At 42.3% G+C, this 22,651-nt stretch overlaps 1 protein-coding gene across 1 annotated transcript; it reads right to left on the bottom strand.

Moving 5' to 3' along the window:
* Nucleotides 1-1,319: 1,319 nt before the first annotated feature.
* On the bottom strand, nucleotides 1,320-14,079 carry LOC138971573 (protein SPT2 homolog). The gene is made up of 6 exons (XM_070344334.1): nucleotides 13,922-14,079; nucleotides 12,242-12,404; nucleotides 8,409-10,397; nucleotides 5,742-5,886; nucleotides 3,986-4,060; nucleotides 1,320-3,021 (listed from the first exon to the last, which is right to left on the bottom strand). Exons 1-6 carry the CDS (start codon nucleotides 13,979-13,981, stop codon nucleotides 2,928-2,930), a joined length of 2,526 nt encoding a protein of 841 aa, XP_070200435.1. The 5' UTR covers nucleotides 13,982-14,079; the 3' UTR covers nucleotides 1,320-2,927.
* Between the last annotated feature and the right edge of the window lie 8,572 nt (nucleotides 14,080-22,651).

Below are 22,651 nucleotides of genomic sequence, written 5' to 3'. Positions count from 1 at the left end.
GCTGCCTAAATGGCGGGGTAAAAAACGGTCATACACGTAAAATTCCACTCGTGCAAAAAAACACGAGTGTACATGGGAGTTTCAGCCCACGAACGCAGAAGAAGAAGAAGAAGAAGAAAAAACTGATGCAGTTTTTATATCACAATCTGGCATGTATAACCACAGTGTGAAGATAGAAACTACCCCATTTCTAGTCAGAAATCACCCAGGAAATGAAGCTGACACATACTTTGGTTAGAACTTGAACTAAGTGGTTATCCATGCAGGACAGCATTAGGTGGAAAAAAACAAAGTAAGCCAATCGGAAGTACCCGCACCTGAACTTATTACACCAAAAGCCTACATGAAAGTCTATCAGTTTCGACAAGAAAGCGATAGTTCTTTCTACGTTGGGTCATTTATGTCAAGATATTGTGTTTGATGACATAAGAAAATTGTAAAACATGGTATTTGGTTCCATTTGGGCATGCCACACACAATCTTAAGCCCCAGAACGTGATCATGGGAGATGTTAATCACATTTTATATGCAAACTGAAGTTTCGTTTGGCTGACGACACAAAAGCTATGTGTAGTCATCTGTGGGATAGTTGTGTAAATGTCTTGACTGTTCATATTCTTATCTGCGACAAAAAGACAAATAAATGCTCAACACTGCTCTGCGGCGTTCTGCATCTTTAACCCAATGCCCCCTGACAAAAAAATGGCAGGCAGCCTTCTGAATCCTGAGCAAAGGGAAACTACTCCGCACAACATGCACACATACAAAACAAAACAATTCATATAAAATCATAGAGTACTCACATTTATATATAAGATGGCAGAATAACTCGAGAATACACTATAGTTTCATATGCAAGTATGTTCTGTCCACTTCCGATGTACTAAATGTTGTTTAAAAAAAAAATCCAGCAAGTGTTCTTCAAAAACGTCCAACGTGTCAGCCTTACACCAATATAATGTTGAAAACTCCCAGAAAAATCCTCCCGAAAGTCCTGTTGTCGAATAACAACACCCAGATCGATGTCAGACTCATCCCCTTTCAAAGTAGAAAACCTTCGAAAGGCGTGTCAGCATCGTCATCTGAGTTCCTCATGATCGAACACCATACTTCCAAACCTTCGTTCAACCCCATTTTGTCAGACAAAAAAATCTCAAACTTTGAAAATTCACAGCTAACACACTATCGCATCGATTCAAACTCTGCAAACGCTAGAATGAAGCAGCCGGAAGGAAGTGCATTAATCACATCCGGTCGCAAGGCCTTATGGGTAAGGCTCAAAGCGAAAGTGAAAGTAGGTGACCTAGTGTTTAGCGGGCCATGCCGGGCGTTTCAGGGATTTCATAGGGCACTTCCGGCGGGCCATGCCGGGCGGTTCAGGGGGCATTGGGTTAAACAAACAAAACAACAACAACAACAAGGAACCACCTGGCCCATTAGCCTTCTGGAAAAAAGGCTGATGTGACAGATCCCCTGAATTCGATCAGAGCTCACAGGTTCAACACATAACTGGTCCGTGATATTCTGTGACTATTTTAGCATGACACAGCTAACAACACCCCTCCTCCCCTCAGTTGAAATTACTACAGTACAATATAATGCAAAAATGCTGGAGAATACTGGCAAGGGCATTGCTCATACCATGGCTGTTCCTGGCCTGCATTTTAGTGTGAGTTAAATATTGTCAAGGCAGAGGCTACCAACAGTTGCAGCCAGCACACCGTTAAGCTCAATAGCTTGCTATACCCAAATGCTTCCACGCTACACCGCGCTGCACCGGAAGATGGTACTTATCAGTGTATGGATCTGAGCGAGCCAGCACTGCTGTATAGAGCGGTTGAGGAAAAGGATGCTAAAAAAAGCTCAGCCTGCAATGCAGCTTAGGAGGCAGAAATGAAGCCATGGGAACAGCCGTGAAACATGGGTTTGCGTAGTGAAGCCACAGCATTTGCTGGAGAAAAGCACGTACTGATTCTACACTAGTCATAAACCTTATGTCTAGGTTCCAGGGCTGAGGTGGACGAAAAAGTTACCAATCCAACAGGAGCCAGCCGCGGAGCCGGATTGGTTGAAATCACATACACACACACACCTCAGTTTCAACGAATCCCACCCCATGGCTGGCTCCCGTTGGGGTGGTAACTTTGCCGTGCACCTTACACCAGATGAAGATGTTCACCATGTCACCATCTTACGCACATATTTCTACAAGGTGTTGTCAGCTTGCTGCACAGAGTTCAGCCTGTACAGCCTTTTCTGCTCTTAAAGATACAGTGGGACCTCACTATTAAGACCTTCATGTTAAAGTTTTCCACATTTTCTGTTCGTGAATCCGTAAATTTAGCTCCAGTTCAAAATTCACTCCCTTAAGACCAGATTTTCTGTTCATGAATCCGTAAATTTAGCTCCGGTTCAAAATTCACTCCCTTTAGACTTAAGACCTGATTTTCTAACCAAAAACATTAGGTCTCAAAAGGAGAGTTCCACTACAACTTATGTAAGTTTCACATTCTCAGACACAAATACTACAGAATGCTTAGTGTCAAACAACTGACAGACGCAAGGTCCGAGAACAGCCGGGTAAAATACACCCCTGACAAAATCCCACACAAAAGCCCAGACTGCGCAATATCGAAGTGCGGGTGTACTCAATATAATGCCCATAATTCATAATGTTTCTCTCACGCTACGATGCATGCTCAGTGCACCCAGCAAAGACTGCATTTCCTGGTTCTTCTTCCAGCCCTTCCGCATTTTCAGATTCCTATTATTTCGACCAGACTCGGACCAAAGCTGCTTGTTCACCATACTTGTACATGAACCAGTCTTCGCAGCCTTTTTTCTCTCGCACGCTGTCTGCCATCCTTGGAAAATGCCTGTATCACAATAGATTCCAGTTTTCAGTCCTCGTGACTGGCACCATTTTGTCACCGTCTCATTTTCTTTTGCAGCCTTTTCTGTTTCAGCTCCTCCTCTTCTCGTCGTATGTCTTCCAAATCCTCCTGTCGACCTAGGCGAGCGCTGCACACACAACAATATGTCAAGGTCACATTTTGACCACAGGCCATAGATTTAACACTGACCAAACTTTTTAAACAAACTAAGCAAAAAACCAACAGATGCCATAACCACTTCACAATATTTCTGCGTACTTGAAGTTCCTGTGTTTGTTAATTATGGGAGACTTTTGTGGTAGGAGTTCAAACCCCTTTCCTCAATCTAAATCGATTTTGTCAATCTTGGCTTATAAGTGATGCTTGTGGTGGCACTGATAACATCTGACTGATATTGAGTGGTTTCCTTCAGCTCAGCTATTTTCTAACAAAGGTAGTCCAGTCATACCTGTCCACCCCAGGGACCACCAGAAAGGGGTCCTACTTGACAGGTGGTCGCTATGGAACATGAAAATTTATAATAATTTTCTTATTTATTTATACTTACCAACACAATGTTATTTTGCATATAACCCCTTAACTACCGAAAGGAAAACGAAAGTGAAACTAGAGTTATACCCCAGAGTGACCGCCCTTACCGGATGTCGCTAGTAGCGCTTGGCGCCAAAACAGCGTCATCCGATCACGCGGGACATCCGATCACGCGGCCGCGTCACCTTCACTTCACCATTTAGCTGAATAGGCATGTGAAGAGGGGAGGAGGGAGGGAGCAATAAGAATAACATTGTGTTGGTAAGTATAAATAAATAAGAAAATTATCATAAATTTTCATGATTAATTTAGATTTACCAAGCACAATGTTATTTTGCAATATATAGAAGAAAAACTCGTCCGGGATACTTCGGAGTGGTCGTTGTGAGCAGTTGTTTTTTTATTTTTCGAGAGGTGGTTGGAAGGGCAGGTTCGACGGTTTAAACAAAGGCCTGCTCAAGGCTCATGTGCTTATTCCCACACATACCAACTGTGATTGTACATTTCATGGTAAACCACTAAAAACTATTACATGTTACTATCCCTATTAATGGTCTCACCTTCTTGCCTCCTCCTTCATAAGCTGTGAAAATCCAACTTCCATGTTTCTGTCGTCATCATCTTCGTCACGATACCTGGAAATTCACGAAGACGTTAGTCAAAGATTTTCAACAATGTAACTTTCAATGAAGGAACAGACACCATTACAATTGCAGCATATCAATGTGCTTAATAAGGCTAAATACAGTACCAACAAAAAAAGAAAGAAAGTACCATGTTAAAAAGAGATAACAGAACTACTTGTACCTCAAACACTAGCACTCATGGAATGCTCTGAAATCACACATTAAAAGAAAAGTGATGATTTTGAAATTCATTAACCTTTGCCAGTCCGGGTTATCGACTACACACGGAAGACATCGTGGGGCTGTGCGGACCCATGCTTCTCAAAGATGCACGCTTTTCCTTCTTTGAGAAACATGGGTCCGCACGGCCCCACAATGTTTGTAGTCTAAATTTGACCTTTGTTTTTACATTTAGTCAAGTTTTGACTAAATGTTTTAACGTAGAGGGGGGAATCGAGACGAGGGTCGTGGTGTATGACAGTATGTGCGTGCGTGTGTGTGTGTGTGTGTGTGTGTGTCTGTGTGTGTGTGTAGAGCGATTCAGACTAAACTACTGGACCGATCTTTATGAAATTTAACATGAGAGTTCCTGGGTATGAAATCCCCATACGTTTTTTTCATTTTTTTGATAAATGTCTTTGATGACGTCATATCCGGCTTTTCGTGAAAGTTGAGGCGGCACTGTCACGCCCTCATTTTTCAACCAAATTGGTTGAAATTTTCGTCAAGTAATCTTCGACGAAGCCCGGACTTCGGTATTGCATTTCAGCTTGGTGGCTTAAAAACTAATTAATGACTTTGGTCATTAAAAATCGGAAAATTGTAAAAAAAATATTTTTTTTATAAAACGATCTAAATTTACGTTCATCTTATTCTCCATCATTTGCTGATTCCAAAAACATATAAATATGTTATATTTGGATTAACAACAAGCTCTGAAAATTAAATATATAAAAATTATTATCAAATTTTTTTTTTCGAAATCAATTTAAAAACACTTTCATCTTATTCCTTGTCGGTTCCTGATTCCAAAAACATATAGATATGATATGTTTGGATTAAAAACACGCTCAGAAAGTTAAAACGAAGAGAGGTACAGAAAAGCGTGCTATCCTTCTCAGCGCAACGAATACCCCGCTCTTCTTGTCAATTCCACTGGCACTGCCTTTGCCACGGGCGGTGGAGTGACGATGCTACGAGTATACGGTCTTGCTGCGTTGCGTTGCGTTCAGTTTCATTCTGTGAGTTCGACAGCTACTTGACTAAATGTTGTATTTTCGCCTTACGCGACTTGTTTGTTATTACTTCTCGCTGAAATTTTAGGACACAAGAGCTTTTTAGGTGCCTGAGGCTGAGGCATTCTTAAAAGCTCATTAAAAAATTCCAACTAGTTTAAGAGATATTTGCAATTAAACACCCTTCTGGGTCCACACAGACCCATGACCACCGGCGAAGGTTAAGTGTGACTTCAAAGCTCAAGCAGGGCTAAATCCAGATACAGTGGAACTCCCCTTTTAAAGCCTCCACAAATCTGAGAAAAATCAGGTCTTAAAAAAGTTGTTGTCTTAAAATGGAGTTAAATTTGCAGAGGTTATAAACAGAAAATCTCAACAAGCAAGGTCTTAAACAGGGAGGGAGTCTTTAATCCAGGGATCTTCAAAGGGAAGTTATACTGTATTTCTGCACTTACCTTCTTTTATCATATCCAAAGAGCTGTTGGATTGTTCCTGATACTGTGGCCATGTCATCCTCGCCATCATCGTCGATAAAATCATCCATTTCCTCGTCAGAGTCTTCTTCTTCTTCACTGTCTATCACCATTCTTCCCTTTTTGGCTGGTGACAGTAATCGCAGTGTGATTAAGCATTTTGAAGGCAAGTGAGTGAGTGAGTGAGAGAGAGTGAGAGGGAGAGTGAGAGAGAGTGAGAGTGAGAGAGAGAGTGAGTGTGTGAGAGAGAGAGTGAGAGAGAGTGAGAAAGAGAGTGAGTGAGAGAGAGAACAAGAACAAGAACAAGAACAAATCTTTAATTGTCTAAGGCCACAGCCCCTTACAATAGTGGTTAAAATAACAGCAATAGTATCTGCACAGTTATAAATTATAGTCACGCATAAAATTCAACAAATACATTAAGACCCTGATGACATGTCACTGAACCTGATTTATAAGGGTTCGTCTCTTCTGTAACATGAAGAACACAAATCTGCTGAAGCTGTTATCACATTATCCTCATTACTGCCACAAAACCACCACATGGTCCATTCCTTAACGTGGTGTGGTGGTTTGCGTGTCTCGGTGACCCTAAGAGCTATGCCAGCGGGAGTGTAAACTCCTGGAAGGGCTTCCCAAGCTGGACAGGTCGAAAGGTAGAGGCCAGACTAATATGGACCAACCTTGTGCTCACAGGGCAGGTCCTTGGGCCATGAGCTAAGGATGAGGTAACCCTGACAGAAACCTCGAGTGCTGAAGACGTATGTGTTGGGCCGCACGGCACACTCCAACAAACCACAACACTACGCATCAACTGCCATTATGACACTTGGAGACAGAATTGACAGTAATGGTGCTCGCCCTGTGAGGATCCACCAGGCAGGTACAGCGCCGGGCTCCGCGCCTCAAAGGAGTCCACCCTCAGCTACTGGAGGTCCCTTCATCTTGTCTTGTGGAGCCAGGGGACGAGAAAGGAAAGCGACTGGCCGGAAAAACAGCAGAGCCAAGGACAACCCCACTATTAACATCATGCATTGGAATGCAGAGGGGGTATCCAATAAGAAGGAAGAATTAGAGCACTTCCTCTTTGAAAACAGCATCAACATCTGCTGCATTCAGGAAACACACCTGCAAGAAGGGAAGCCCTTTAAGATCCGAGGGTACCAGGTGTTCAGGAGTGACCGACAAGGGAGGAAGAAAGGAGGAGTGATGACTGGTCAGGAACAACATAAATGCCAGTGAAACCAACAGATACATGGAAGAAGCAGAGTACATAGAAGTCAAGATAACGACCAATGACAGCAAGATGAACATCGTCAACTACTACTGCCCCAACGACAAGATGCTGTCGCTTGACACAATCCAGGTCCCTGACAGCGGCTTCCTCATCGCTGGAGACTTTAACAGCCAGTCCCAGAGTTGGGGATATAAAACACTAGACAGGCGAGGAGAAGACAACCACCTGATCCTTGTCAACGACCCCACAGATCCGTCTACCTTCTACTCGCGCCGCTGGCACTCAACAACAACACCAGACCTGGCATTGTGCACGGATGACATCCACAAAACCATCTCAAGAAAAGTGGATGAACAGCTGGGTGGAAGCGACCATCGCCCAGTTCTCCTTACCATCAGTAGAGACTCAGCATCTGAGCATCCACAACACTCGAGATGGAACTACAAAAAGGCAAAGTGGGGACTGTTCAACATACGAACAAATGAGCTGACCAGAGCCATAGAAACAGAGGGGAGAAACATTAACAACGTGATAAAGGAGTTCAATGCTAGCATAATCCAGGCAGCCAAGGACAGCATCCCACGTGGAGTGAGGAAGGACTACATCCCATACTGGTCCGATGAGCTGCAGAAGACGCACGATGCACTCACAAGAATGAGAGAAGAGGCAGAGACGAAGCCTAGCCAGGAGAACAACATCAAACTCTCGATCAATTCAATGTATTTCTCTTTTTCCAAGCATGTTTTGTAACAATTATAAATGTCGAAACGTTCACTGCATTCTAAAAAGGAGAACCATTCTTGACAAAAACAATCTTGTAAGTGTAAGTGAGAGAGAGAGAGAGAGAGAGAGAGAGAGAGAGAGAGAGAGAGAGAGAGAGAGAGAGAGAGAGTGAGTGAGTGAGTGAGTGAGTGAGTGAGTGAGTGAGTGAGTGAGTGAGTGAGTGTGAGAGAGAGAGAGTGAGAGAAAGCAGCGCACCTCTTTCACAGCACATAAAAACCTAGACAGAGTTATTTCTAAAAAAAGATCCTATAACCCATGTCAGTTATAAAAGGAGGCCAAGAAACAGCTGAATGCGTGACACAGAGGCAGACCTGAAGAGGCAAGGCAACAGCTGGACAGAAGCGGAAAGAACAGCCCAGAACAGGGTGCGATGGAGAAATGTCGTCAATGGCCTATGCTCCGCTAGGGGCAAAGGGCCTCAGTAAGTAAGTAAGTATGCCAGTTATGGAAACACAAAAATAACCAGCATGCTTTCCCCAAAATCCGCGTATGCTGCCTCAATCAGTGAATGGTGGCGTAAAAACGGTCAAACACGAACAAATCCACTCGTGCAAAAACATGAGTGAACTTGGGAGTTTCAGCACATAAATGAAAAAAAGAGAAGATTTCCCAAAAAGTTGAACCTTTACCTGGGGGCTCTTTCATCTTCTTGTACTCTGGTCTGCTGAACAGCGAATCCCACGCATTACCCGTCTTCATTTTGTCCACCGGCCGAGCGCTGTCCCTCGAGGGTCCCTGCGATCTTGACTCGGGGGACGGCGCCCTCCTCTTGACTTCAGCGCCTGGCCGGCCCGGCTCAGAATCTCTCGTCTGGCTGTTGAGGTGTTGCGCCATTGCAAGCGGTTTGTTGGCGATCATACCCGGTCTGGTAGGGTGGGGCTTGGGTTTGAATCCAGGAGTGGGACGGGCGTCTGAATTATGCGAGGTAGACGGACGAATGTTGGAGTTGGGTCTGTCGGGTTTGGCACTGGAAGGTTGTTGGTCTTTGTGATGGCTGGATGTGGAAGGTTTAGGCTGACTGGAAGTAGAGCCGCTGCTTGGTGGCACTACGTTTTGCTCCCTGCGTAGGAATCCACCGGAATCTTTGTCTTTAGCCGCACTTTGGTTGCTTTGCTCGGTCTCGTTTGCTTGTTCGCCATACTTGTACCATTCTTTGTACTCCTTGGTTTTGAGCCTGTCTTCTCTCTGACGCTGGAGGTCGATTTCTTTCTGGCTCATTGGCCGCTTCTCTTTCTCCTTCGGGGGAGCAACTTTCACCATTACGGGCTCCACCTTCTTCTGTTCTGCCATTTTCATCAGTTCTGCGAAACTGACAGGGGGCGGGCGGTGTACGGGTCGGGGCTTTTTCTTTGGCAGTCTTTCTCTTTCTCTCTCTTTCCTTTTTATGGTATCAAATCGGTTCACTTTTGATGACTTGTCTGAGCGATGCTTCTCTTTATGTCGATCAACCGACTTCTTGTGTGAGCTCTTCTCTGGTCGATAAATTTTGTTCCTCTTTTCCGGCTTTCTCTTTTTCTCAGGCACTGGTTCTTCAGGCCGTGGTTCTGGTCTTTTTAAACTGGGTTTTTGCTCAAGGTCATAATCAACCTTCTCCATGCAGGAGCCTGTGAAATCTCCCTCCAGCTTTTCTCGTTTTGCTCGCCGCTTCTTGACATCTCCCTTGGCTGCTCGCTTGCGACGGTGGCCGTCGTCATCATTAGAAATCATCCTTTCACGAATGGCTTGCAGCCTGGCCAGGACTCGGTCCCTCTCCTCATTGGAACAGCCGTGTCGCTCCACCAATGGTTTGAGGTGGTGGCGGGTCAGTGTCACTGGAGCCTCGGCATTTTCTTCCACAACGGTGTTGCCGCTTTCTCTGCGCCTTTGGTTGGACGGCAGTTTCAAGGAAGGATCCTTCTTCTTTTGCTTCTCTTCCTCCTCCTCATCAAAGGAGCTCAAGTCTGGGCTGGTGATGTAGCCGCTAGAATCATTGTCCGCTGTCGATTTTTCATTCAGATTCTGCTTGTGCGAGCCACTGTGAGATTTTTCACTATGAATACCACTGCCACTGTGTGATCTGATTGCACCTGAAGATCTCTTTTGGTCCTTTTCACTATTGGACTTGTGCTTGTCTGTGGAATGCTTGTGTTTGTCTGAAGAAGAATGCTTCCCAGAGGAGGAATGTTTGTGTTTGTCCGAAGACTTATGAGCATCTGAAGAGGAGTTTTTGTGCTTATCTGAAGAGGAGTGTTTATGCTTATCTGAGGAGGAGTTCTTGCTCTTATCTGAGGAGGAATGTCGGTGCTTTTCCGAAGAAGACTTGCTGTCTGATTTTGGCATGTGATGATCATCACCCTTGGAGGAATTTTCAGCTTTTGACAGTTTGTTGCTCTGACTAGAAGAGAGTTTTGAAGAACTCGAGTGCTTGTCTTTCTTATCTGAGGAATGACTCTGGGACTTATGTGAGGTTTTGCTTGAAGAGTGCTTTGAAGAAGACTTCTTGAGTGCCGATTCTTCATCAGAACTGATGGAAGAAAACGATTCTGCATCTGAGGGCGGATCTTCGCTGGCAGCTTTCTTGGGGATGCGGAATGTTTGTTTTTGTTTCTCCTCCTTCTCTCGCTCTTCTCTTTTCTTTTCTGCAGGGAAAAACAAACAAAACAAGTAATAACCAAAGAGAGACAAACGACTGCAAGAAAATACTATACAAAAAAATAAGGGAGCGAACTGAATACTTGAATACTGCACAAGAAGCTAAAAGTTTTTCATCAGGTTTGCAAAGGATTTTATTCTTTCTTCATCTTCTGCATTTGTGGGCTACAAGTACAAGTACAACTCCAACATATAAGCTTTTTTCGCACCCCAATGAAAGCATTTATTCCCATGTCATTTCATGCAAACTAACTTGCTATGCCATTTAAAGCATTCAACATGGTTATCTGGCACACTTTTTGGATCAGAGAGTTCTTTGACAGGGGTCACATAACTGACACTCATACAAGGGTACCCCCAAATCGACCTGACAAAAACGTAAGGTACTAATACAAAATCAACAAAAATTCAGAAAAGGTCTATCTTGTGCAGAGAAAGTCAAATCAATAACATATATATCCAGAACAGGTTGTTTTGAATAGCTGGCTTGTGTATTCCTTGTGTTACACCATCCCTACCAATGCATGTGTTGACTGCATGAGCGGTTGACAAGGGGAGGTTTTTGTATTACTATTTAATGAGTACCATGACAAAAAGTGCTGTATTTCAACAACGACCTGGTGGAATGCCTTGACACTTTCAGGATATTATGCCTATATACCAGACGTACTTGGGGTAGAATTTAGGATCATTACAGGTTTTTGTTAAGATATCAATTATTGTATAATCTTCCAGAAAGTTTTAAATCATTGTCAAAGGTTTGTTGACTTGCATCAAAAATAGTTCATGACTTTGCATGCCTACAGACCAATGATTAATACAAGAACTGTCTAATTTTCATTTGAGTATAAGCACTGTTGGTGTAAAATTGCTAGCTAGGCTCTAGAACTTGCACTCTTGACAAGCTATCATAGTATTATAATAATGTTTTTTTTTCTGTTCATAAAGATTTTCCCCGAGTACGCTAGTACAAGGGTCCAGCAGACTTTAATTGTGTGTCTGTGTGTGTGTCTCGACTTAACAGCTTATTGCTGGGAAACTACTGGGCGCAGTTCGTTCAAAAGTTGATACACTAACTTGATAATAGGTCCGATTGATCGTATTAAAACTTCATAATGTTACCTGGGACCTAAATGCGAAATAAACCACAAAAAAACGACTTGGCGGTGGGAGGAATTCGCGGTGCAACAGCCAGCCAGGCAGTCTGATAGAACGGTGCAAGGTCTCGGCAAACCAAGACTATGCCATATTCGTAGCAAAGCCGCCGAATGGTACCGTAAACCAAGAATAGTGACGTAAGAAAATAGAATGTCGTCTTTTGATTTGGAACGTGACGTGTTTTAGAATGGAGATGTGGTAGTGTGTGTGTGTGTGTGTGAGTGTGTGTGAGAGAGAGAGAGAGAGGGAGAGAGAGAAGGAGTGAGGGAGAGAGAGTGTGTGTGCGTGTGAATGTCTGAAGAGTACTCGGGTCCAGCGCGAGCGTTTTTTATTAAGTAAAATGCAAAGAACTGTGTGGCCTTTGTTTTTTTTTGGCAGGGGTCGATCATCCGACCTCACAAATCAAGGTCTAGAGCATGCACTAACCACTGTGCTATGCTGGAGTGGGGGGGTCTTTTAAGGGGCTACTGGTGACTGCCGGGTCCTGAGCATGCGGGCTCCATTACCGACTCAATGGTTCCTGAGCCACTCTGTATTACTATTAGTTAAAAGACATAAAAAACATTTTGGCTCTTATAATTAATATGAAGATAAAATTTAATTTTGCAATGCCCTCTTGTGCTTTCTTCATTCATGTTTGATCACAAAATCTTACATGTATTCTTTTGCTTACCCTTTCTCCTCCTTTCTCTCTCTTCAGCCTCTTTCTTTTGGCGCTTTTCCTTTTCTTTTTCTTCAAGGAGCCTTTGCAGCACTTCTGACTTTGGTTGAACAACTTTGCCGTCTTTCTTGGCTGGTGTTGTGAAGTTGGTGTTGATTCTTTTGACTTGATGTGACTGGACAAAATAAAAGAAGAAGTCTGCAGTCAACCCAAACATGAGATAATCACACTATACAGTGGTCGCCGCTTAATAAAGCCACTTCTGGACCGACGAAAAATGGCTTTAATAAGCGGCGGATTTATTAACCGGCGGTCCAGGAATACGTCATTTTCGAGAAGAAAAAAAAATCTTCTCTTTTGTTTACGTCACTCAGTCACTTTCTTTCGTCATTTACACTTGTTTGAATCTAAACAAAACTTCACGAAGGATGTTGAACTTTTGTTTTAATTATGTACATGTACGTGTACTTTGATCACTTCGGTACATCAATAATTTCACTGTCACTGTCACGAATCATTACTCGGCAGAGAAGAACGATTTTATGAGTGTTTTTTTGTTGGTCGTCTTCCACATCAGTTCTCTCACTGAGTCTGCGAATGGTTCAAATTCTTCCATGCGGTAACCACGACTTTCCAGACCAGATCGAAGGCGGGTCATTATTTGCCTCATCTCTGGGTTTGAAGGGGTTCATCCTCCTCGTCATCTTCATCATCACCTGTCAAGTCCGATTGTCATGTTTTAACCTTTCTTCGTTCTTCAAAATGTTTGTTAGCAAAGTCCTGGACACCCCCAGGTTTGCTGCACCTTCCCTCAAGCTGCATGCAGGAAGATCTTTAAATTTCTTGTAAATTTCCAGTTTCTCGTCTGTTGTCAAATCCTGACGTTTTCTTTTCGGCATGTTTGATTCAATCCCTCTTGTTGCCAATCCGATAGAAAACAGTAAACTGATTTAATTTAGTCATGAACACAACACGCGATCAAAGCTACACAATTTATGAACTGAACACGTGCGGTTTTTATTGACTGACATTCTTTTCTGAACTCGGTTACTTCGTGATACGCGTGAGCGTGGACATAAATAGGCCTATGACTTGAGCGATTACAAGAACAAGATAATGTGAGTTTTAGTCACAAACTACGTGATTTCTTTGAGAAAACTGGCTTTAATAAGCGGCGGGTTGGGTTTATTAACCGGCTTTTTCTAATACATAAGATATAGTGATAAATCCGGACCGTCTGAAATCGGCTTTTATGAGCGGCCGGCTCTATTAACCGTGGTTTTATTAAGCGGCGTCCACTGTACTAGAAAAAAGAAAAAGAAAAACGAGGATGGACTAGAAAAATCATTCACGTCTGGGCGAAGTCCGACTACGATGGCGAGATGAAAACTTATAATCTGGATCTTTTACGTTGCAGGAACCACTGTTGGTCATCTTCGCAACGGACGCTATAAATAATTTATTTAGCTACACATATTTTGTATCATTCTTCACATTCCTTAAACGAAAGCAAATAAAATAGTCCTGAAAATAAATCAGCAATGTTCTTCGTCCTCCTTGGTTGAAACAGTAGTGGAATAGCTCGGGAAAAAACCCACATGGGCTACAGTGCCAAGAAAACGAAACCATTTTCAATCAGTATCAACTCGACACGCTAAATTATATGACGTGGGTGAAGTAAAGTATACTCACTTCTTTGGCAGCTTTTTTCTGGTTTTGGTCGGCAACGAGAAGCAGCTCGTTGAAGTCCATGATGAGAAGTTAAAAAAAAACAAGGAAAAAGGAGCTTAATTTTTAACACAACAAAAGAACAACTATGTGAGGATGAAAATGAGCCCCTTCCCCACTGGCTTGCTCGCGAAGCACATCCGGTTTTCAGTGGGAGTAGCTTCCCCTCCGGGTCTGACCTAAAGACTACGCGACCACACGCGACCGCACGCAACCAGACGCGACCGTGCGCGACCTCCAACTAAAGCATGTTCATGGAATATTGTTCTATAATTTATGTAGTATCTTCACAACATTATCTGACTTTGTAGGGGAAGGGCCCCTAATATGGACCACTTTTTGTTTATTGCTGATAACTAGCTTGTTTTCTTGCGAAGAAGTTTCATTTTGTGGTTGGTAGTCCTTCTCTCTTAGTTGAACAGTTAGGCCTAATTAGAGTGAAATAGCTTTGATAGACCTTAAGCAAAAATTAAATACAGAAAAAAATCACAAATGGTCCATATTAGGAGCCTGGGCGTGTTTTTAATCCAAACATATCATATCTATATGTCAGTTTTGGAATCAGGAACCGACAAGGAATGAGATGTTTTTAAATTGATTTCGAAAATTTAATTTTGATCATAAATTTTATATTTTTAATTTTCAGAGCTTGTTTTTAATCCAAATATAACATATTTATATGTTTTTGGAATCAGAAAATGATGAAGAATAAGATGAACGTAAATTTGGATCGTTTTATATTTTTTTTATTTTTTTTTACAATTTTCAGATTTTTAATGACCAAAGTCATTAATTAATTTTTAAGCCACCAAGCTGAATTGCAATCCCGAAGTCCGGCCTTCGTCGAAGATTGTTTGGCAAAAATGTCAATCAATTTGATTGAAAAATGAGGGTGTGACAGTGCCGCCTCAACTTTTACAAAAAGCCGGATATGACGTCATCAAAGGTATTTATCGAAAAAAAAAGAAAAAAGGTCCGGGGATATCATTCCCAGGAACTCTCATGTAAAATTTCATAAAGATCGGTCCAGTAGTTTGGTCTGAATCGCTCTACACACACACACGCACAGACTGACACACATACACCACGACCCTCGTCTCGATTCCCCCTCTTTGTACACACGTTTACGAAACAGTAAATTGTTCACATGTATTGTCCTATGGCATGCAACATTGACAAGTGGTTTGAAAGACTTATCGATTTACTGAAAGAAAAAGCGAAAAAGCCTAACGGTTTTGAGGTTTGTGTTTCTGCAACTGTTTTGACATGTGCAACTTATCCAGAGAGGGTGAATAAAGCGAATGAAATTGTTAGTTTGTCAGAACAGGAGCCGGTCCATATTAGGAGCCTTTCCCCTACATACACACACGCAGCTGGACCTGGAAGTAGGGTGACCAGCTGGAAGATTCCTTTTCGATGATTTAAATGAGAACGTGCATGTAGCCTATGTGTGACAGGGGGTAAATTTTAAGGGGCTTATTGTCCGTCAGGTCTTAATTGCCTATATTGGACATGAATTGGTTTATACGATTCGAGTTTTTACGCCCTCACGGCTTTTGATGTATGCGTGTTTAGGTAGAATGACCAAGATCTTTAACGTGCCATTGTGGTGACACGGGCCGGTGGGAGATGGATACCGTCTCTGGGTCTGCACAATCATAAAGTTGACCCGTCCCGGCCCGGATTCGAAGTGTTTACAAGGAACTTAGTCGATAAATATCGACAGGGGGCCGACTAATGGTTTAAATGTGAAATGTGTGTATAATAATGGGTGTGGGTCTGAAATGAAGTTAGGTAGTAGTTAACATTTGTTTTGAATAATTATTGGTATTTTGACAATGTGGGTAGCATGGAAATGTAAGCATTTGAATGTAAGTCTTAGGTACCATTGTACCCAGGAAGAGAGACCAGAGATAGGAGTAGGTTGCAATAGCTTGTGTGGTCTTTGAGTTTTGTTTTTGGAAAGATATTGTTAAAGAAAAAGAAGACAATTACAGTAATGCAATATTTATTGTGAAAACCAACGATTGTACAAAGAACATGTGAAGCAACATTATGTCTATGATGATGTGAAGAAAATTATACTGTTCAAAAAAAAGAAACGCATAGCTTGTAATATTTGGTTAATTTAGTTATATGGCTACAAGGATATCCACCAAACTGCAGAAAATGTTTATCTGGTCGTCGACCTTTCGTCCATTGCCACAAGTGAGCTCTGCACGTGACGCATGCGTTATCAGTGGCTACAATGTCAAAATTGCTCATTTGGCATGACCACTCGTCATGCTTCAGTGTAATCTCGTGAAACTCGGGGAATATTGAGCTCTCACCATGTCTTCCAAAACCCATAAAAGCGGATTGTTCGCCACAAAGAAATCAGACGACAATTCAGCGACGAAAGATGGCCCGATTGAGCAGAGAAGACCGCCAAATTGCATTGGGTCGTTCACAAGCAGGCCAAAGTCAAAGTGCAATCGCCAGGCACTTCCACGTGTCCCAGAGCACCATCAGTAGACTGTGGGTGAGGTTTCAAGCCACTGGCTCCGTTGCTGACTTGCCACGAGCGGGAAGACCAAGGGCGACAACTGCTGCTCACGTCCGCTTCATACGGCTCCGCCACCTCCGGAATCGTTTCCTGTCGGCCTCATCTTCTGTCCAGGCTCTCCCCGGGCCACACCGATTATCGGACCAGACCGTGCGGAACCGCCTGCATGAAGCTGGTTTGAGAGCTCGCAGACCTCACAGAGGAGCTGTCCTCACCCGCCGCCATCGCCAGAACCGAGTGCAGTGGGGCAACCAGCACCTTCGCTGGACCGTCCGGAATCACTGGAGACACGTGTGGTTCAGCGACGAGTCCTACTTCCTGCTCCAGCGACATGATGGTCGGAGGAGGGTCTACCGGAGAGTAAACGAACGTTACGCGCCCAACTGTGTGGATGAGGCACCCGTTCATGGTGGTGGAGGCGTCATGGTGTGGGGGGCGATCAATACCGCTGGAAGGAGCACCCTGGTGCACGTCCAAGGGCGCATAACTGCCCAGCGATATGTGGAGGAAATTCTGCGCCCACACGCCCTTCCTCTTCTGGCTGACCAGGATGCCATATTCCAGCAGGACAACGCTCGCCCGCACACAGCACGACTCGCCACCCAGTTCCTCACCGACCACCATGTCCAGGTGCTTCCCTGGCCATCCATGTCGCCAGACATGAACCCGATAGAACACCTCTGGGATGAATTGGACAGACGTGTGCGCAGGCGAGAAGAAGCGCCGGCAAATCACCGCGATCTATTGCAGGCACTTCAGGAGGAGTGGGACACCATCCCACAGCAAGATATCCGGCATCTGATCCAGTCCATGCCCAGAAGGTGCCGGGCAGTTGTTGCTGCTCAAGGCAGTCACACCCCCTACTGACTTGACAGCCTCGGCACCCAATCGTATTGATTGACTGATTGATTTGAAGATGCAAATGAACTGTGTGTGCATTCAACTGTGTCCATACCAAATTTCAAACAAATAATCTAAATATTGGATTTTCTGTTAATTTTTTCGAAAAATAAAACAAATTTGGCAAGTAGCAACTATGCGTTTCTTTTTTTGAACAGTATAGTTATGATTTATACTATTATTATTTAGACTTGAGACTGACAGTGTTGTGACGAGCGTTGGCTAATGGTAACGAGTACATATGTGTGTAGTTGTGGTGTGTGTGTGTGTTTGCGCGTTGGTTTGGATTATGGGTGTAATTTGTAAAACAGATGTGACAGCAATAATGGAGTTCACATCAGTGAGGTTAGTTTGAAATGCCAATGGAACACACGCACGTTTTTGAAAAAAACAATATGAAATTTTGAACCATGAGATCTTTATTAAATAATAAACTGAACATCAGCAAAACATCAAAGCAATCATTAATAAGGTTTGAAAAGCTTGACTTACTATGTTAAATAGTGGATTGAAGGCTGAAAACGTCATTTACAAATTACATCTGAGATAGGGAGGGCGGGTGGGGGAAGTGCTGAAAGTGTGGATGAGAATAAAAAAATAAACAAGTCGCGTAAGGCGAAAATACAATATTTAGTCAAGTAGCTGTCGAACTCACAGAATGAAACTGAACGCAATGCCATTTTTCAGCAAGACCGTATACTCGTAGCATCGTCAGTCCACCGCTCATGGCAAAGGCAGTGAAATTGACAAGAAGAGCGGGGTAGTAGTTGCGCTAAGAAGGATAGCACGCTTTTCTGTACCTCTCTTTGTTTTAACTTTCTGAGCGTGTTTTTAATCCAAACATATCATATCTATATGTTTTTGGAATCAGGAACCGACAAGGAATAAGATGAAAGTGTTTTTAAATTGATTTGGACAATGTAATTTTGATAATAATTTTTATATATTTAATTTTCAGAGCTTGTTTTTAATCCGAATATAACATATTTATATGTTTTTGGAATCAGCAAATGATGGAGAATAAGATAAACGTAAATTTGGATCGTTTTATAAATTTTTATTTTTTTTTACAATTTTCAGATTTTTAATGACCAAAGTCATTAATTAATTTTTAAGCCACCAAGCTGAAATGCAATACCGAAGTCCGGGCTTCGTCGAAGATTACTTGACCAAAATTTCAACCAATTTGGTTGAAAAATGAGGGCGTGACAGTGCCGCCTCAACTTTCACGAAAAGCCGGATATGACGTCATCAAAGACATTTATCAAAAAAATGAAAAAAACGTATGGGGATTTCATACCCAGGAACTCTCATGTCAAATTTCATAAAGATCGGTCCAGTAGTTTAGTCTGAATCGCTCTACACACACACACAGACACGCACACACACGCACACACGCACACACGCACATACACCACGACCCTCGTTTCGATTCCCCCTCGATGTTAAAATATTTAGTCAAAACTTGACTAAATATAAAAAATGCTGAGTGACAACAGGGAGGTTAAATGCTGCCCTTTTCGTAGCGTTCATTAATTAATTCCTATTGTTTACATGTGCCAATAATGTTATAAAACTGTACCTAAGGGGACATAATAACGATTGGCTGTAGCTTTCGAACACAGAAAAAATTATTTCAGTATTGCAAAGTGGTTTTGATAGTGTCGAATGTAAACAGAACAGTCTCAAAGTCAAAGTGAAAGTGGATGTTTTCCGGAAATTGCGAAGTTAACAAGAATTCCGGCAGAAAAGCGCGCTTTCCTGCTTAGCACAATACGCTACCGCACTAATCTGGCGTGTCAATATCACTACGTTTTGGACGTGGAAGGTGAGCGATTTCCTTACGCCCTCAGCTAATTCAAGAAATCACCCCCCTCCTAGGTACACGTGCACTCAAGTTAACCTCTGCTTTGACCTGTGTGCCAAGAGTCAGATGAGAGAGAGAGAAAGCGAGAGCGAGAGAGAGAGAGAGAGAGACACACACAAACACACATAGACAGAGACAGACATAGAAAGACAGAAGCGGAGAGACTCAGAGGGAGGCACAGACAAAGACATACATACAGAGAGAGAGGGAGAGAGAGAGAGAGAGAGAGAGAGAGAGAGAGAGAGAGAGAGAGAGAGAGAGAGAGAGAGAGAGAGAGAGAGAGAGAAAAAATGTAACTGATCTCGTGAGAACGGTTGAGGCCTTGCAAGGTTTTGACGGCAACAATAATTATTGTAGTTCTCTAAGACTTTATTTCTGTTTGATTTGTAATATGTTGGGAAGACATATTTATCAATTGATCAACAAAATACAACATAATACAAAACAAGTCGCGTAAGGCGAAAATACAATATTTAGTCAAGTAGCTGCCATTTTTCAGCAAGACCGTATGCTCGTAGCATCGTCAGTCCACCGCTCATGGCAAAGGCAGTGAAATTGACAAGAAGAGCGGGGTAGTAGTTGCGCTAAGAAGGATAGCACGCTTTTCTGTACCTCTCTTTGTTTTAACTTTCTGAGCGTGTTTTTAATCCAAACATATCATATCTATATGTTTTTGGAATCAGGAACCGACAAGGAATAAGATGAAAGTGTTTTTAAATTGATTTGGACAATTTAATTTTGATAATAATTTTTATATATTTAATTTTCAGAGCTTGTTTTTAATCCGAATATAACATATTTATATGTTTTTGGAATCAGCAAATGATGGAGAATAAGATAAACGTAAATTTGGATCGTTTTATAAATTTTTATTTTTTTTTACAATTTTCCGATTTTTAATGACCAAAGTCATTAATTAATTTTTAAGCCACCAAGCTGAAATGCAATACCGAAGTCCGGGCTTCGTCGAAGATTACTTGAACAAAATTTCAACCAATTTGGTTGAAAAATGAGGGCGTGACAGTGCCGCCTCAACTTTCACGAAAAGCCGGATATGACGTCATCAAAGACATTTATCAAACAAATGAAAAAAACGTATGGGGATTTCATACCCAGGAACTCTCATGTCAAATTTCATAAAGATCGGTCCAGTAGTTTAGTCTGAATCGCTCTACACACACACACACACGCACACACACACACACGCACATACACCACGACCCTCGTTTCGATTCCCCCTCGATGTTAAAATATTTAGTCAAAACTTGACTAAATATAACGACACAACATTGTTAAAATCATTATTGGCCAACGTTGAACGTTTACGAAGGCCTCAATCTTCCCGCGCCGTAGACCAGATTAATAGGTGCTTGATTTTGGTATTTTGATTTACATAACATTAAACCTTTCTTGGGGTTCATGGTCATGGCAACAGCCATATTAATATTATATGATGTATGATTTTATATTTCAGCATATGTGAATTACATGTCATCATACCAAACTGTTATACATTTTTATTCCTACATTATTCTGATTGATCACAACCAAACCTACTATCATTGGACACATCCAAATGCAAGCGCCTCTTTTTGACAATCAGTGCAACTTGCTTGGATCTCTTGTTTGGCCTGTAGGTAAAATGTACAATGTATTTTCTGATTTGTGCACAAAAGCTTTTCTTTTTCTTCTTTTTTTTTAACATAACAATGTTTAATGTCACTGTATGTTTGAAAGACCATGGTCAAATTTGTAAAACAAATGTTAAATTAGAAAATAAATAACATTTTGGTTCATGATTTTTCCTACACCTGTGCTGAAAATAAGACATAAAAATGTTGGTATATAAGTCACTCAAATGCAGAGTAGTATGAATGGTTTGAGTTTGTTGCGGTTAACCCTGCACAGTTCGGCCTATGATGTTTTTGTTGAACAATTTTGCCGTCACACCTCCCATAGAGTGACGTATTTCACAACTTCCTGTGTTACACAAACTCAGTGATGACCAATTTTGCCTTCACCCCTCCCATAGGGTGACGGATTTCACAACTTTCTACTGATGAACAATTGTTGCCTTCACACCTCCCATAGGGTGACGGATGTCACAACTTCCTGTGTACACAAACTGATGACGTATTTCACAACAAAATGGCGCTGCCCAAGGTCAACCTCGAAACTATCCGTATAGAATGGGGGCCTCCTGGCCCCCATAATAATAAGGCTGAGAAATTAGCTCTAAAAATTCTCAATCCTGTTTGATTGAACTTCGCCTCCAAAGATGATTGTTGTGTTTCGACACTCGGTTATATATGCAAAGAATAAGGATCAAAGATTAAATTTGACGGTACACACGCACGCACGCTCACCGTGCACAGAGAAAAGGACCACCACACACACTGTGACACACACACACACACACACACTCACACACACACACAAACACACACGCACGCACACGAGCACGCACGCTAATATTTGAAGTTTCTATATATTATATATATATACGACTTGTGTCTGTCTGTGTGTGTGTGTGTGTGTGTGTGTGTGTGTGTGTTCGCGATGCACGGCCAAAGTTCTCGATGGATCTGCTTCAAATTTGGTGGGCATATTCAGGTAGACCCCGGACACAACCTGGTCGATGAGAATTTTCAACACGTGCTCTCAGCGCGCAGCGCTGAACCGATTTTGGTTTTTCTGTTCATCTTCCCAGATCCATTCCCAGTAACTCTTCCTTATCTTCTCCAGTGTTTTGCGTTTATCTTCCTTCCTTCGTGTGGCGTCAATTCATATTCCCGTTACTATTTTTAGAAGGTCACTGTCCACAACGCTTTCATCCTGGCGAAGCCGGGTATTCCTCTACTTCTTCCTGGCGAAGCCGGGTATTCGGCTCTACTTCTTCCCGGCTTCGCCGGATATCATTCGGCTCTACTTCTTTCCGGCGAAGCCGGGTGCCCGGCGAAGCGGGTATTCATTCTAGTCTTTAATAAATGACTCATTTGGAACGGTGAATATCCCTTTGTAAACACGTTTACGAAACAGTAAATTGTTCACATGTATTGTCATATGGCATGCAACATTGACAAGTGGTTTGAAAGACTTATCGATTTACTGAAAGAAATAGCCGTTATCAGGTACAGCATTGTTTCTTTTCTCTCTCGTATCTTTTGTCTTTTTGTGTGTGAGGGATCACGAATGGAATACAAGAGAATAAAACAAAACAAGACGAACAACACACAAAAAAAGAAAGAAAACAACAGAAAGAAAAAACATAAGAAAACAAAAAAAAAGCCAAACAAAACCAAACAAAACCAACCAACAACCAAAAGAAAACAAAAGAAAAGAAAACAAAAGAACAACTTGCTTTAAAAGATTAATGTGACAC

The sequence above is a fragment of the Littorina saxatilis genome, linkage group LG7 (genome assembly GCF_037325665.1).
Source record: "Littorina saxatilis isolate snail1 linkage group LG7, US_GU_Lsax_2.0, whole genome shotgun sequence".
NCBI lineage: Eukaryota > Metazoa > Mollusca > Gastropoda > Littorinimorpha > Littorinidae > Littorina > Littorina saxatilis.
The sequence above is the reverse complement of the archived record's forward strand: the minus strand, read 5'-3'. Positions and strand labels throughout refer to the sequence as shown.

Coding starts and splice junctions, on each gene's coding strand:
- LOC138971573 (XM_070344334.1), bottom strand. CDS start 13,981: ATGGACTTCAACGAGCTGCTTCTCGTTGCCGACCAAAACCAGAAAAAA. Junction 4,061..5,741: donor TTTGGATATGATAAAAGAAG/GTAAGTGCAGAA, acceptor GTGAATTTCCAG/GTATCGTGACGAAGATGATG. Junction 3,022..3,985: donor ATGAAGGAGGAGGCAAGAAG/GTGAGACCATTA, acceptor TTGTGTGTGCAG/CGCTCGCCTAGGTCGACAGG.